The 13027-nt window shown below is 33.5% G+C and overlaps 3 protein-coding genes across 3 annotated transcripts; 1 reads left to right on the top strand and 2 right to left on the bottom strand.

The window, feature by feature from the left end:
• Positions 1 to 3903: 3903 nt before the first annotated feature.
• LOC106385354 (mitochondrial import inner membrane translocase subunit TIM8-like) lies at positions 3904 to 4605 on the bottom strand. The gene is made up of 2 exons (XM_013825287.3): positions 4457 to 4605; positions 3904 to 4280 (listed from the first exon to the last, which is right to left on the bottom strand). Exons 1-2 carry the CDS (start codon positions 4502 to 4504, stop codon positions 4098 to 4100), a joined length of 231 nt encoding a protein of 76 aa, XP_013680741.1. The 5' UTR covers positions 4505 to 4605; the 3' UTR covers positions 3904 to 4097.
• Positions 4606 to 5871: 1266 nt separating this feature from the next.
• On the top strand, positions 5872 to 7637 carry LOC106385739 (mitotic apparatus protein p62-like). Its single transcript, XM_013825642.3, has 3 exons — positions 5872 to 6645; positions 6958 to 7022; positions 7153 to 7637. The coding sequence occupies exons 1-3, from the start codon at positions 6075 to 6077 to the stop codon at positions 7342 to 7344; spliced, it is 828 nt and encodes a 275-aa protein (XP_013681096.1). The 5' UTR covers positions 5872 to 6074; the 3' UTR covers positions 7345 to 7637.
• Positions 7638 to 10305: 2668 nt separating this feature from the next.
• Positions 10306 to 11838, bottom strand: LOC111213863 (glutathione S-transferase T3-like). Its single transcript, XM_022715706.2, has 2 exons — positions 10681 to 11838; positions 10306 to 10603 (listed from the first exon to the last, which is right to left on the bottom strand). Coding segments are annotated over exons 1-2 (810 nt in total). The 5' UTR covers positions 11489 to 11838; the 3' UTR covers positions 10306 to 10601.
• Positions 11839 to 13027: the final 1189 nt, after the last annotated feature.

The following is a 13027-nucleotide window of genomic DNA, read 5'->3' as shown; positions in this document are numbered from 1 at the left end:
AATAACCGAATCCGAACTAAAAATACCCGAACCCGACCCGAAGTATAGAAATACCCGAACGGGTTCTACACCTCTATACCGAAATACCCGAAAATCCGAAATACCCGATCCGAACCCGAACGGGTACCCGAACGCCCATCCGAAATACCTTTATTTTATTTCTATTTGTTATTACTGTTTATTGTTTATTTGGTTTACTGCTTGAGATATTTATTTTAGTTTAGGATTTTATAAACATATATGGATGATTATTTAAATTTGGAATTATATTAATTTTGGCTCTAAATTTAATGGATTTAATAATAGTTTATCTTTTCTTAAAAGCTAAAAAAACATATAATAGTAATTTTGCTGTTGTCCTTATTCTACTGTTCAGTGTCAGCTTTTATCGCTGACCAGTTAACGTCAATCACTTTTTTGTCTAATCTCAACATCCAGTGTTTCTAGTCTATATGCACATGTGTAGCGGAGAGGTTTTGCTATGTGGACCTCTTTTGTAAGTTACCATTCAACATTAATGTGGTATGTTTTTAATTTGAGAGGACAAATAGTTTGAACAAATGAATGCACCAAATGTCAAAATAAATGTTAAACAAATTATTCGATCTAAAACCCCCGTCTTTTAGTCTTCTCGACTAATACAATTCTATTTTGATTTTTTTTTTAAAAGAGAGTAGTCTTTAATCGGAGTGATACAAAATCTGGTTGAAATCCAAAAATTTATACCAACATTGCAATAAATAATTATGATCACCATTGAATTTTTTAAACCGCTGGTACCATTCCACCTTTCCCATCTTTCTTTATATACACTAGATTTTTTAACCGCGCTACGCGCGGATAAGATATTATAAGTATTTTTCAATTCTAAAAAATAATGTATAATATTGTATTATATTATTTAAAGAATATAAAATAATACCACATAATATAAATATATGTTTTATATTTTCTTTGTGAAAATCATTATGTTGTTTGATTGTTGTACTTAATTCACATATTTGCATAGATATTTGTGATAGATGAATAACTATATTTTTATTATCAGTAAATAATATATATTTATTATATAATATAAGAAAAATGGAATTATTTACTTTTTAACAAACTTGTCTCATGTTGGGGACTCGGTTATAGACATATCATATTCGAATGAAACATTTTTACACTTATCAATCTTCTTAACAATCAAGAAACAAATCTGAATATCAAAACAATATCTCATACGATCTCTTTGTGGAATAACTGCTCTGAAGAAATTGAATTTATGCATCAAAAAGGACTGGAAATGGATGTGCATATGTGTTATCTAAGTCAGCTTTACAAAAAACTATTTATAGTTCATATATCATTTATGTCCATCCTATTTTTTTGTCCATCATTTCTTAAACATCTTGAAATAAATAATGCTAATTAATAATAAACTTTTTACTCACAAAATAAAAATCAAATTTGTCTAATTATCGCTTAATTTGTCTAACTGATATATGTATTTCTCAATTCTAAAAAATAATGTATAATATTGTATTATATTATTTAAAGAATATAAAATATGACTTCATAACATAAATATATTTTTTAAATTTTCTTTGTGGAAATCATTATGTTGTTTGATTGTTGTACTTGATTCACATATTTGCATAGATATTTGTGATAGATGAATAACTATATTTTTATTATCAGTAAATAATATATATTGATTATAAAATATAAGAAAAATAAAATTATTTACTTTTTAAACAAACTTGTCTCATGTTGGGGACTCAGTTATAGACATATCATATTCGAAAGAGACATTTTTACAGTTATCAATCTTCTTAACATTGAAAAAACAAATCTACATATCAAAACAATATCTCATACGATCTATTTGTGGAATAACTACTCTGAAGAAATTGAATTTAAGCATCAAAAAGGACTGGAAATGGATGTGCAGATATGTTATCTAAGTCTGCTTCACAAAGTACTATTCATAGTTCATATATCATTAATGTCCATCTTATTTTTTTGTCCACCATTTCTTAAACATCTTGAAATAACTGATGCTAATTAATAATAAATTTTTTGCTGGAAAAAAATCAAATTTATCTAATTATCGTTTAAATATTTTATTAATATGGTCTAAGAAGCTTTTAAGTGATATCATAGTTTAATTTATTAGTTTTTTTTGTTAATTTTTAGAGGTTTTTGTATTTAAGATTTTTTTCCATATTAAGCTTCTATTTCTTTCACAGAATTGATATATATATATATATATATATATATATATATATATATCATAAAAATTACCATCAAATCAGTTTTACTTATTTATTATTTTGTTTTAACGAAAATACACTTTTTAAATAATTTAATTTAAAATAAAATTATATATTAATTTGCTGTATTTTAACAATTTCATTGATTTAATTAATTTGCTTTGGTGGATAACTTAAAAAGTTTTCATATGAATTGGGGAAAGCAAGCTTATGTTGTTATATTATATTTATTTTGTGTATATAGAATCTATATACAATGCTAGTGTAATAAAGAAAGAACATTATTTTTTTGTAACTTCAAAAAGATACATTATTACAATTTGAAATGAATCAAAATTGAATAAAATGGTAATTAAATATTTGTAAATCTAATTGTTTAGTTGGATTCTCATGAAAAAAAAAATCGATTGGTTAAAGAAATGTTTCAAAATTTGTTGTGGTATTGTTTTGTCTATAAATTATAAAATTTATTGAATTAATATATTTAATTATTGCATCCTTAAATAATATTTTATTAAGACATTAGAAAAATATGTTTTGAGTTGTTTTGTCAAATTGTACAAAAATCTATGCTTTTTCATATTTGTAACTTCAAAAAGATACATTATGACAATTTGAAATTAATCAAAATTGAATAAAATGGTAATTAAATATTTGTAAATCTAATTTTTTTTATCTTGTTTAGTTGGATTCTCATGAAAAAAAATCGATAGGTTAAACAAATGTTTCAAAATTTGTTGTGTTATTGTTTTGTCTATAAATTACAAAATTTATTGAATTAATATATTTAATTATTACACCCTTAAATAATATTTTATTAAGACATTAGAGAAGTATGTTTTGAGTTGTTTTGTCAAAATTTTACAAAAATCTATGTTTTTTCATATTTGTCACCAAAATTTATATGTTAAACTTACTTTTACAAAATTCTTAACTTTGTCACGAAAACAAAAATCTATGATTTTTCATATTTGTCAACGTTTTCACACTTTCTAAGAATATATTAACTTAGCCACTTACTTTTTTTTTTTTACAAAACAAAGTATCGGAGTCTTGAAAGTTGAATTCATATTATTGTAAATGTACATAAAAGTTTGTGATTATATACTTAGTGGTTCTTTATATGTGTCCAAGAAAGTGTCAATGGCTTAGTGGTAACTGTCCTATATATATATCATACCAACCCGGGTTCGATTCTCACATTCGCATTGTTTTTTTTATTTTTTACGAAAAATAAATGAGATGACATGGCAATTTCGGATTCTCTGATTGGTTGATTTTTCTATCTTATGTGGACACCCTCTCCATGGCTTATATCCCCTTTTAGTATAGTATAGATATTCTGATTTCTTACACAAGTTCACATTGGGTGGTCTCATTCAGCCCTTGTTACTGATGGTTCTTCTTTCTTCTCCCTATAACTGAACCCAATGCTCACAAATGGATTACAGAATATATAAATCCTCTTATAATCCAATCAGTTTACCCAGCTTATAACACTGAAAGAAACGAATAGAATAAGTTGTTTAGAGCTGGTTTCAACTTTGCTGACACATTGAGATTATGGTGAAAATGGAAACAATATATCCAACGATGTGCCCGCTTCACCATAATCTTAATAAGCTGAACATTCCACACTGATTCATTAGTCCATCAAATAAAAATCTCATTCACATTACCATAAACTAATCCCACAACAATTCATCCAAGAGAAATAATATTATTGCCGGGGTTCAACACCAGTTGCCATGAGAAAAAGGAAAAAAAAAAACGATTTTCAAAATAAATAAAAGGGAAAGAAGTAAAGTAACATCATCATGATCATGATGATAATGAAAATCACTGCTGCTGAAAGCGTTTCATGATGAGCATAGTCATGTCCATGTATCGTAGGGCGCAGTTACTAAGGCAAGAAGTCTCGCTGGAGCTGAACTTGCTTCCTGGCTTGTCCACACATTTGTCCCAGCACGAGCTTGTTATCTTCGCCACCACTTCGTTCGCCATTGCCCTTTCTTTCTCTTGCTGTTGTTGTTCCCCACAAGAAACACACACACACACTCATTTCAAAACACATCTCATGAATCGATTCAGTCATGAAATGAAGACAGCTACTAACTAGTTCATAGTTCTAACTTACTCAAGCAGAGAATATGATGAAACTATTTAGATTTAAATGAACAAGAGTAAAGTAGACTTACGCTGAGGAATTGAATCAATTGGGGGTTGTTTGCGAGGTTAGGATCCATGGCGGTAGGAAGCTTGACTCTGCTCGACGACGAAGAAGAAGGAGAAGAGGAATCGAATTTCTTTAGCAACTAAAACCCTAAGTATCCCAAAGCCACATAAAAGCAAGGCGCCGCTTGCTTGCTTATTGGGTCAAAGGCCCATTAGAGGCCCAATTCTTAGTTATTATATGCTTTCCAAGCCCCACAAAAATTATCGTTCCTGTTTTATTATTTTCACAATATCACAGTTCGAGATTTACTTGATAAAATCAAAATAATTTTCTCGATTACAAACGAATGTTACTTGAATATTTCAACTAGCACTCTCCTGTTAGTTGTGTTTGAGTTCAGTTTAGCTATGTGTATCAATAGAAGTAGAACTCTTGCCGGATGGTTAACCAAAAATTAAAAATTCTTCATCATTTTCTATTGTATATTTTGTATATATATGTTTGGAGTTATTCTTGGGTCCACCCCCTAGGGTGAACCTCTAGGTCCACCAACCAATAAGATTTTATTATTTCAAATTCGATATCTTTTAGAAAAAGAAACAAAATATTATCAAGATATATTATGTTTTTAAAATAAAAAGGTTAAAAAAATTAGAAAAAATAGTAGTTAGAGAAAAACAAATTTAAAAAAAAATAATATTTTTATCGTCTTCAGCAAAACACTAAATCCTAAATCCTAATCCCTAAACCCTAAATCATAAATCCTATAAACCCTTGGGTAAACTCCAAACCCTTGGATAATTCATACTCTAAATCAAAAACACTAAATCTTAAAACCCTAAACCCTTGAGTGTTTAGTGTTTTTGATTTGAAGTTTAGGATTTATCTAAAGGTTTAAGGTTTACCCAAGGGTTTAGGATTTAGGGTTTAGGGATTAGGGATTAGGATTTAGAGTTTAGTATTTTGTTGAGAATGTTAAAAATATTTTTTTTAATTACTACTTTTTAAATTTATTTATTTTAACCTTTTTATTTTAAAAATATAATATAACTTATAACTGAGAAAATATTTTGTTTCCTTTTTTAAAAGATTTTGAATATAAAATAAAACAATCCTATTGGTTGGTGAATCTAGAGGTTCACCCTAGGGAGTGAACCCAAGAATAAGTCATATGTTTGTACATAAAAGCTTCGTAACTAATACAAAGAAATTAGTTAAGAAGATTCTCTAAAATGCAAGATCAAGATAATTTGAAGCAATACGCAACGAATATATAAAGTAATTGAATGGCTAAAGTTTATCTGCAAAATTAGGAGAGGCTAACTGCAAGTCAAAGGACAACAAGAATGAGTAGGTCACTTAGATAAGAAGTTAAGAACCAACTCATGCATTTGCCTAAATAAATCACTATTTACCAAATTTAGCAAATAAACTGCAACTAACCAATCAACCCATCACACAATCTCAGCCCTTTAATAATCTTCTCTGATTCCTAAAATGATCTTCCATTCATCACAAACCAAATCTCTTCTCTCCTCTTCTTTGCCTTAATTCAAGAATCTTCTCCCGCCACCCAACCGCCGCTGTATGATCTTTTTGGTGGCGGCGATTACCCCCATCTATTTGATAGTTTTATTGATATGGGTTGCGGTAGCTCAAGGCTAGGAGGTGGTGCGGCGGCGAGAGCGGGTGAGGGCGGCGTTGTGCCACTTCCGGAGGGAATACGTCCGCTTCTCAGGAGGAGATTAGAGGAGATGAAGAAACGGAGCCATGCAAGCGTCTTGAAAGGAAACCAGACGCAGTCGAAGAAGGAGCTTCTAAGGCACGGCTCCTCTGAGGACGGAGAGGAGGCGGAGGAGAACGACGACAGCTTGAAGTTGTCGGCTAAGGTGGCTCCTGCGCCTGATCATCACGTGGAAGATAAGAAAGAAGTTATTTATGAGAAGATCTCTTCGATAAAAGATGTTAAAAACGGGGAAAAGGTTGTGAAGAAACAAGATGAGAAAATTGATGATGTCATCTCTATTAAGAAAGAAGGAAATGATGAGGACATCATTTTTAAGAAGCAAGGAGATGATGGTATTGATCATGATGAAGGGAGGATGAGTAATTTTGATGAGAGGATGATATGTCCTGGATCTCCAAGCTTTAGGGTTTATTGCATTAATGTTACTTCTTCTGATGATGACGATGATGATGATGATGATAAAGGTAAGTTATATACGTTCGTTTACTATATTTACATAATTACATATATACAAGTGTACGTACCAAATAAAAATCTAAAAGAGGAAAAACAATTTACTCTCATATATGTGGAGGAATGATGATGCATGCACATCACACATGTGCATATGATTGGTAGATATGTTTTTATTTCTATAGAGAATGCTGACTTTTTTTTTGTCAAAACAATATAGATATTACATAGATTTTGCCTAATGCTAAGTTTTGCTTCATTTTAGATCCATAGTAAGATTCATAGTAAAGTGAATTTATTAAAATTATCTATTATCTTGGCAGAAAAAGATGGTGAAGACAAGAGAAAGTCGATGGAAACCCAAAGTGTCATCATAGAGCCAAAAGAGGTACATATATCTCTTTACAACAATTTAAGTAACTTACAATCTATTTAAAGTGAACCACATTCATCTATCTTCACCATTCATATGATATACGAAGCTCTCTAATATTGATATATTTGTATTCTATGAATAGATTACGACACAGGAAAATGAAAGCATTGTCAAAAAGGAGAAAAAAGAAAGAAAAGGAAAGAGATTCGGAATGGCATTGCCAAGGAAGTATTTAGCAAATGTAACTGCACCGTGCTATGCTGGTGCTGGTAGAGGATGCATGGGCAACAACACTGATCATTCTCGTGTGGTGCAAGAAAAATCAAGCCAGTGATCAAACGTACAAAATATGTTTGCCATCTTTGATGAAGGACGAACGGTGTGTGGTGTAACGTACGGGGCGATGAATAATCAAAAAGCACCCAACCATGGAAACTACTATAAGCTTTTAATTAGACGTTTGTTTTGTGTTAAGATACTCTTGTTTCGAATTTGTACAACCGATTGTTCGTCTTTGCTTTCTCTGAGGATAAATTAGTGTTTGACGAATGTTACTGTTTTTTTTTTTAATTTCGCGTGAAAAGATGTAAGTAGTTGAACTTGTGCAATAAACAAAATTGGTGGCTATTTGCAGCTGTATATTTTGCTTTTGAGTTAGAAAATGAAAACTATTGTTCAACTGCAAAATCATTTACAAGCAAAAGAAATATAAATAACAGAAATTGGAAAAATTGAAACTGTGCAAGAAAATGTTGTCTATTTTTAATATGTATGTCTAATTTATCAACAAAATTATTTAGAATTTATGATTATCTACCACAATGTTTTCATTGTCCATATCACTAAATATATAATTAACGAAAAATAGACAACATTTTCTGCCCCTCACCAAATATAAAATCACACACAAGCTAATCTTAAATCCTTCGATCAAAGTTTTCACTTTCATCACTGTCCAACTTTCTCTCTCTATGACAATTCTTTTTTCCAGTGATTGTCGTACTCTATCTCCTGCGATTGTAGCTGCCAGCTCTCTCTCTGGCGAGTCTATGGAGAACTACACAAGTGAGTCTTTTCTTCTTATACCTTCAAGTCATTTGTGTTTAGATTTCATGAATTTCACTTTCCTCTCACTTATTTTGTCTCTTTTTCAGTGTTTTGTCTCAAATAGAAAACATTTAAAGTATGTGCTCGAGTCTTGGATTTGTTTGATTATAAATATATTGTTTGTGTGATACGAACATACAAAGTTTGAATTACTTTATATGTGTTTTAGTTCTTTGTGCGGCATTCTCGATCTTAGTTTTTAATCTCTTCTTCCTTCGGTTGTTGGTTATTAGATGAAGAGAAACACATGTATGCTCTCATTAGAAGAAATATATGGAGTGATGGAATTGCAATATTTACAAGCAGTTAGTGAGGACAAATCGGGACGGAATTAGTTTGGCAACGTTTTAGGAACGAACCTGAAGTACAATGGCTATGATATTCTTTGCATGAACCAGAACACATTTAGGATAATTGTGCAAGATTAGTATCAGAAAAGTATAATCTAGAAAATCTTCGCCATGTTGTTTACTTATAAGAGATTGTTGAAATTCAAAGTTGATCATAGTTTATAACTTAAATGTATTAGTTCATTGTGTTCTTTAGGTTGATATATTGTTGAATCGTTGTTTTTGTTTCATTGGTGGCGAATATACTTGAAAACCAATTTGATGGTATTGGGGTGTCTCTTTTGCAAAGACTCAACTTCTTCAGAGCAACATTATCCCTTGATCCTTAAGGGGGGGTTTTTAGTGATTTTTTAATATTTTTAATTTAGTTAGTGGGGTTAAGGATTGTTGTTAAGAAACTCTAATTTTTAGTGGTCCAATGGGAGTTTCTTAATTAGGGGTTCTTAAATTTTTTTTTTTTAAAGCTAAAATTTATTTATAAATAAACATTTAAAAGATAACATTTAAAATATAGAATAAAAAAAACATAAAAATAAAGACGAGTACAATAATCGAGAAAATTTTGAAAGAAACATTTCAAACTCAGTTGTTGTCTTGATCACGTCCAAATTTACTCCACAAATGTTCAACCAAATCAGCTTTGAGCTGTTGATGCATTTGTCTATCACGAATTCTAGTTCGAACACCCATCATATTGGCGATATTTGAAGGTATATCTGTAGAATACGTGAGATCGACCTGTGAAGTTCCGGTGTCTTGTCCTGGGTGGAACTCTGAAACGTTAAAATGCCTGTATCCCTCTCTTTCGTCTTCGACTATCATGTTATGGAGTATGATACATGCTCTCATAATCCTCCCAATTTTTTCTTTATCCCAAAAAAGTGCTGGATTTTTAACAATGGCAAAACGAGCTTGCAAGACTCCAAAAGCACGCTCGACATCTTTTCGGACAGCTTCTTGAGATTGAGCAAATAAAGCCGCTTTCGGACCTTGCGGCATTGAAATAGATTGGATAAAAGTTGCCCATTTCGGATAAATACCATCGGTGAGATAGTAAGCCAAATGATACTCTCTTCCATTGACAGAGTAAGTAACTTGCGGAGCTTGACCTTGAATGATATCATCAAAAACAGGTGAGCGATCAAGAACATTGATATCATTTAAGGTACCTGGAGGTCCAAAAAACGCATGCCATATCCAAAGATCATACGAAGCGACCGCTTCTAAAACGATTGTGGGTTTTCCTGAACCACGTGAATATTGCCCTTTTCACCGAGGCGGAGGTATTCGTCAACAGCATCAGCCGCAGAACCATAGGCCAAAACACGAATGGCGGCTGTACACTTTTGAAGTGCAGAGAGACTAAGCCTTCCGAGAGCATCTTTCTTTTGTCGAAAGTATTCAACTTCATTGGAGAGTCGATGAACAATACGCATGAACAATGACTTGTTCATTCTAAATCGTCGTCGGAAGAGAATTTCGGTATATGTCGGAGTTTCACTGAAATAATCATTCCATAAACGTACATCGCCTTCTTCACGATTTCGTTCGATATGGACTCGTTTTTTTCTTTTTTTTCTTGCGACTTCTTGATCACACTCAATGGCTAAATTTTCAAACGTTTGATCGAAATATTGATCGAAATATTCATCAAACGTTTCAGCCTCAACTCCCTCTCCCTCAAAATTGTTATGTGATGAAGAAGCCATATTTGTGATCAAGAGATGGAAGGTATAAAAAAAAACTTGAGTTTCAAGGAGAGAATTTGGGAGAATGCGTATTAGTAAAGGCCAAACTTTGGGAGAGAATAAAAATTTGTGAGAAGAAGAGAAAAAGAATTTGTGATTCAAATGCTTTGTGAATGAACCGTTTATATAACAGAAGACATAATATATTACACTCGTGACTATAGGAAAACAACAAACTAGAAAAAGCAAAGACAATATTTACATAATGCGACACACTCATGACTTTGAGAAGCCCACATACACAGCTCGTGACACAAACAAACAAACTTCTCTTCATATCTCTGCATGCTCTTGTCACTGAACGTGACACAAACAGACAAACTTCTCTTCATATCTTTGCATGCTCTTGTGACTGAACGTGACACAAACATACACTCTCTTCATTTCTCTGCACAAAGAAACAGAAACACATCACATACAACTCATACATTTTTCACAAGAAACAGAAAGACATAGAACACATACAACTCTCCTTTACCGCCAAATCTTTCTCCTTAACCGCCAAATCTTTCTCCTTCATAGAACACAGGGTCTGAAAGTGAGTGACAGCCTGGTGATCCCCTAAACTTCTCTTACCAGCTGCTCCTTTCGCAGCCTTAACACCAGGAGGACGGTTCGTTGGTGAAGCTCCGAGATTGGAAGTTGCTTGAGAGCTTTCAGATTGTGCTCCATCGTCAAGCTTTCTCTTCTTTCCGCCTCCATCAAGCTTGGATGAAGCAATTTCACACCATTTCTGGTCATTCCTAAGCTCCTCCCAAGCATGGTGAAGATTAAATTTAATCTTGTGATCATTGTAGAAGATTTCGTGTGCCAGTTTAACAGTATCAGCCTCGTTCTGGCCACTTGTTTTCTGCCTTGTTGCCGCGGCATAAGCCCCACAAAACTTACACACAAGATCATTCATCTTCTGCCACCTTTGCTTGCACTGAATGGGCTCTCGGGTTTCTCCTCTTTCCAACTTCGGACTTGCTGCAAAGTACACTGCAATGCGCTGCCAGAATGCACCTGCTTTCTGCTCATTACCCACCACAGGGTCTTTGCTTGTGTTTAGCCAAGCGCTAATGAGCACAAGATCATCAGTGACTGTCCATTTCTTTCTTTCTCTACGCTCTGTCGTTGAGACTTCACAGAAGCTTGAAGTTTGCCGCGGGAGTTGTGATGATCCATGTGAGAAACTTGCATACGGATAGGTTTCAGGAAAGTCAGTATCTTGTTGACTGTTCAACAGATCAACAAAATTGGATGTCTGACTAAATTGATTTCTAGAATCCATATCCTAGTATGTGAGAGAAGAGATGAAGCAGAAGAAATGAGTTTCAAGATGAAAAGAAAGAGAGAAAGGAGCGGTTTAAATACAGGAAAAGAGGAGAGAAAGCAGAAGAAATATGTTTCAAGATGAAAAGAAAGAGAAGAAGACTTGAGAGCTTTCATTCTAGTTGAGTAGAGATGATTAGACATGTATCTAACAAATTTATTATCTACCACACAGTCATAACACGCATTCATCAGAGTTAAACTACCTAACACAAGCATTCATCACACCCCATTAATCGGAAGCATTCATCACAACCATAACCTAACTCTAACCAGCATTTATTATCCTAAGAACTATGCAGAGGAAAGCAATTAAGAAAAAGTTAAGTGGCAGCACACTTACCTAACCAAAAGTCTCAAGTAGTCAGATCATTCTGATCTTTGCGTCCTCACTCTGATCTTTGCCTCCTCACATGATTCTCCTACGCAAACCAAGCAAACCAAGTCCACTCTGATCTTCAGTATTAGTTTGAAGATTAACTAACAATCTCATTGTATCCTAATGACTTTTTAACTAAACAATCAGACAAAACATACTAAACATTTAAGTAGCCTACAAAGTTCGATCAAAGGCTACATCTTTACAATGATACACAAAACTTATAACCGTAATCACCATTCATTAACTTAACTACTATCACATGCATTCATGAATTGAAACGAGAAGGATGTAATTAGTTGGGAACTTATCTCCACGTTGAAGAGATCGTTGGCCAGAGCTGAAAGACCGACGGAGGAGGCGCCGTCAACACGGACAGAGTCGTCGACACTCACATGAAGGCGGAGGAATCTCCGTGAGGAGCCAGAGAGACGTCGTCGGTCTTCGGTTTCTATCCTTCATCTGACGGAGAAGATGAGAGAAGTGCGACGAGACTCCGTGAGGATCACCTGACTCGTCTTCGGTTTCGATCGTCGGTTTCGGCGGAGAAGGCGGAGGAATCTCCGTGAGGAGCCAGAGAGACGTCGTCGGTCTTCGGTTTTGATCCTTGATCTGACGGAGAAGACGACAGAAGTGCGACGAGACTCCGTGAGGACCACGTGACTCATCCTCGGTTTTGATCGTCGGTTTTGGCGGAGAAGGCGGAGGAATCTCCGTGAGGAGCCAGAGAGACGTCGTCGGTCTTCGGTCTCGATCCTTGATCCGATGGAGAAGACGAGCGAAGTGGGACGAGACAGAGAGACGTCGTCGATTTGGGTCTCTCCCTTGACGGAGAAAACAAAGACCACGAGAAAGAATGAAAAAAAGAACAAAAGAAAGAAAGAAAAGAAAAAGAAAAATATAAATTCAGTCCTCTGATTTATTGACACGTGGTTTGAAACCCACCAAATAATCGATCACAAAAAACCTAAACTAAGGATCGGTAATAACCTTTCTAATTACTTTTCATTTAATTAAATCACTCTTTTTGTTTAGAAACTCCACTAAAGTCCGCGATAAAGATGGTCTCAGATATCTCTTTGGATTTTTTTTTTAATCGACGGATATTCATATATTTTA

The sequence above is a fragment of the Brassica napus genome, chromosome A3 (genome assembly GCF_020379485.1).
Source record: "Brassica napus cultivar Da-Ae chromosome A3, Da-Ae, whole genome shotgun sequence".
NCBI classification, from domain to species: domain Eukaryota; kingdom Viridiplantae; phylum Streptophyta; class Magnoliopsida; order Brassicales; family Brassicaceae; genus Brassica; species Brassica napus.
This window is presented reverse-complemented; position numbering and strand designations above follow the sequence as displayed.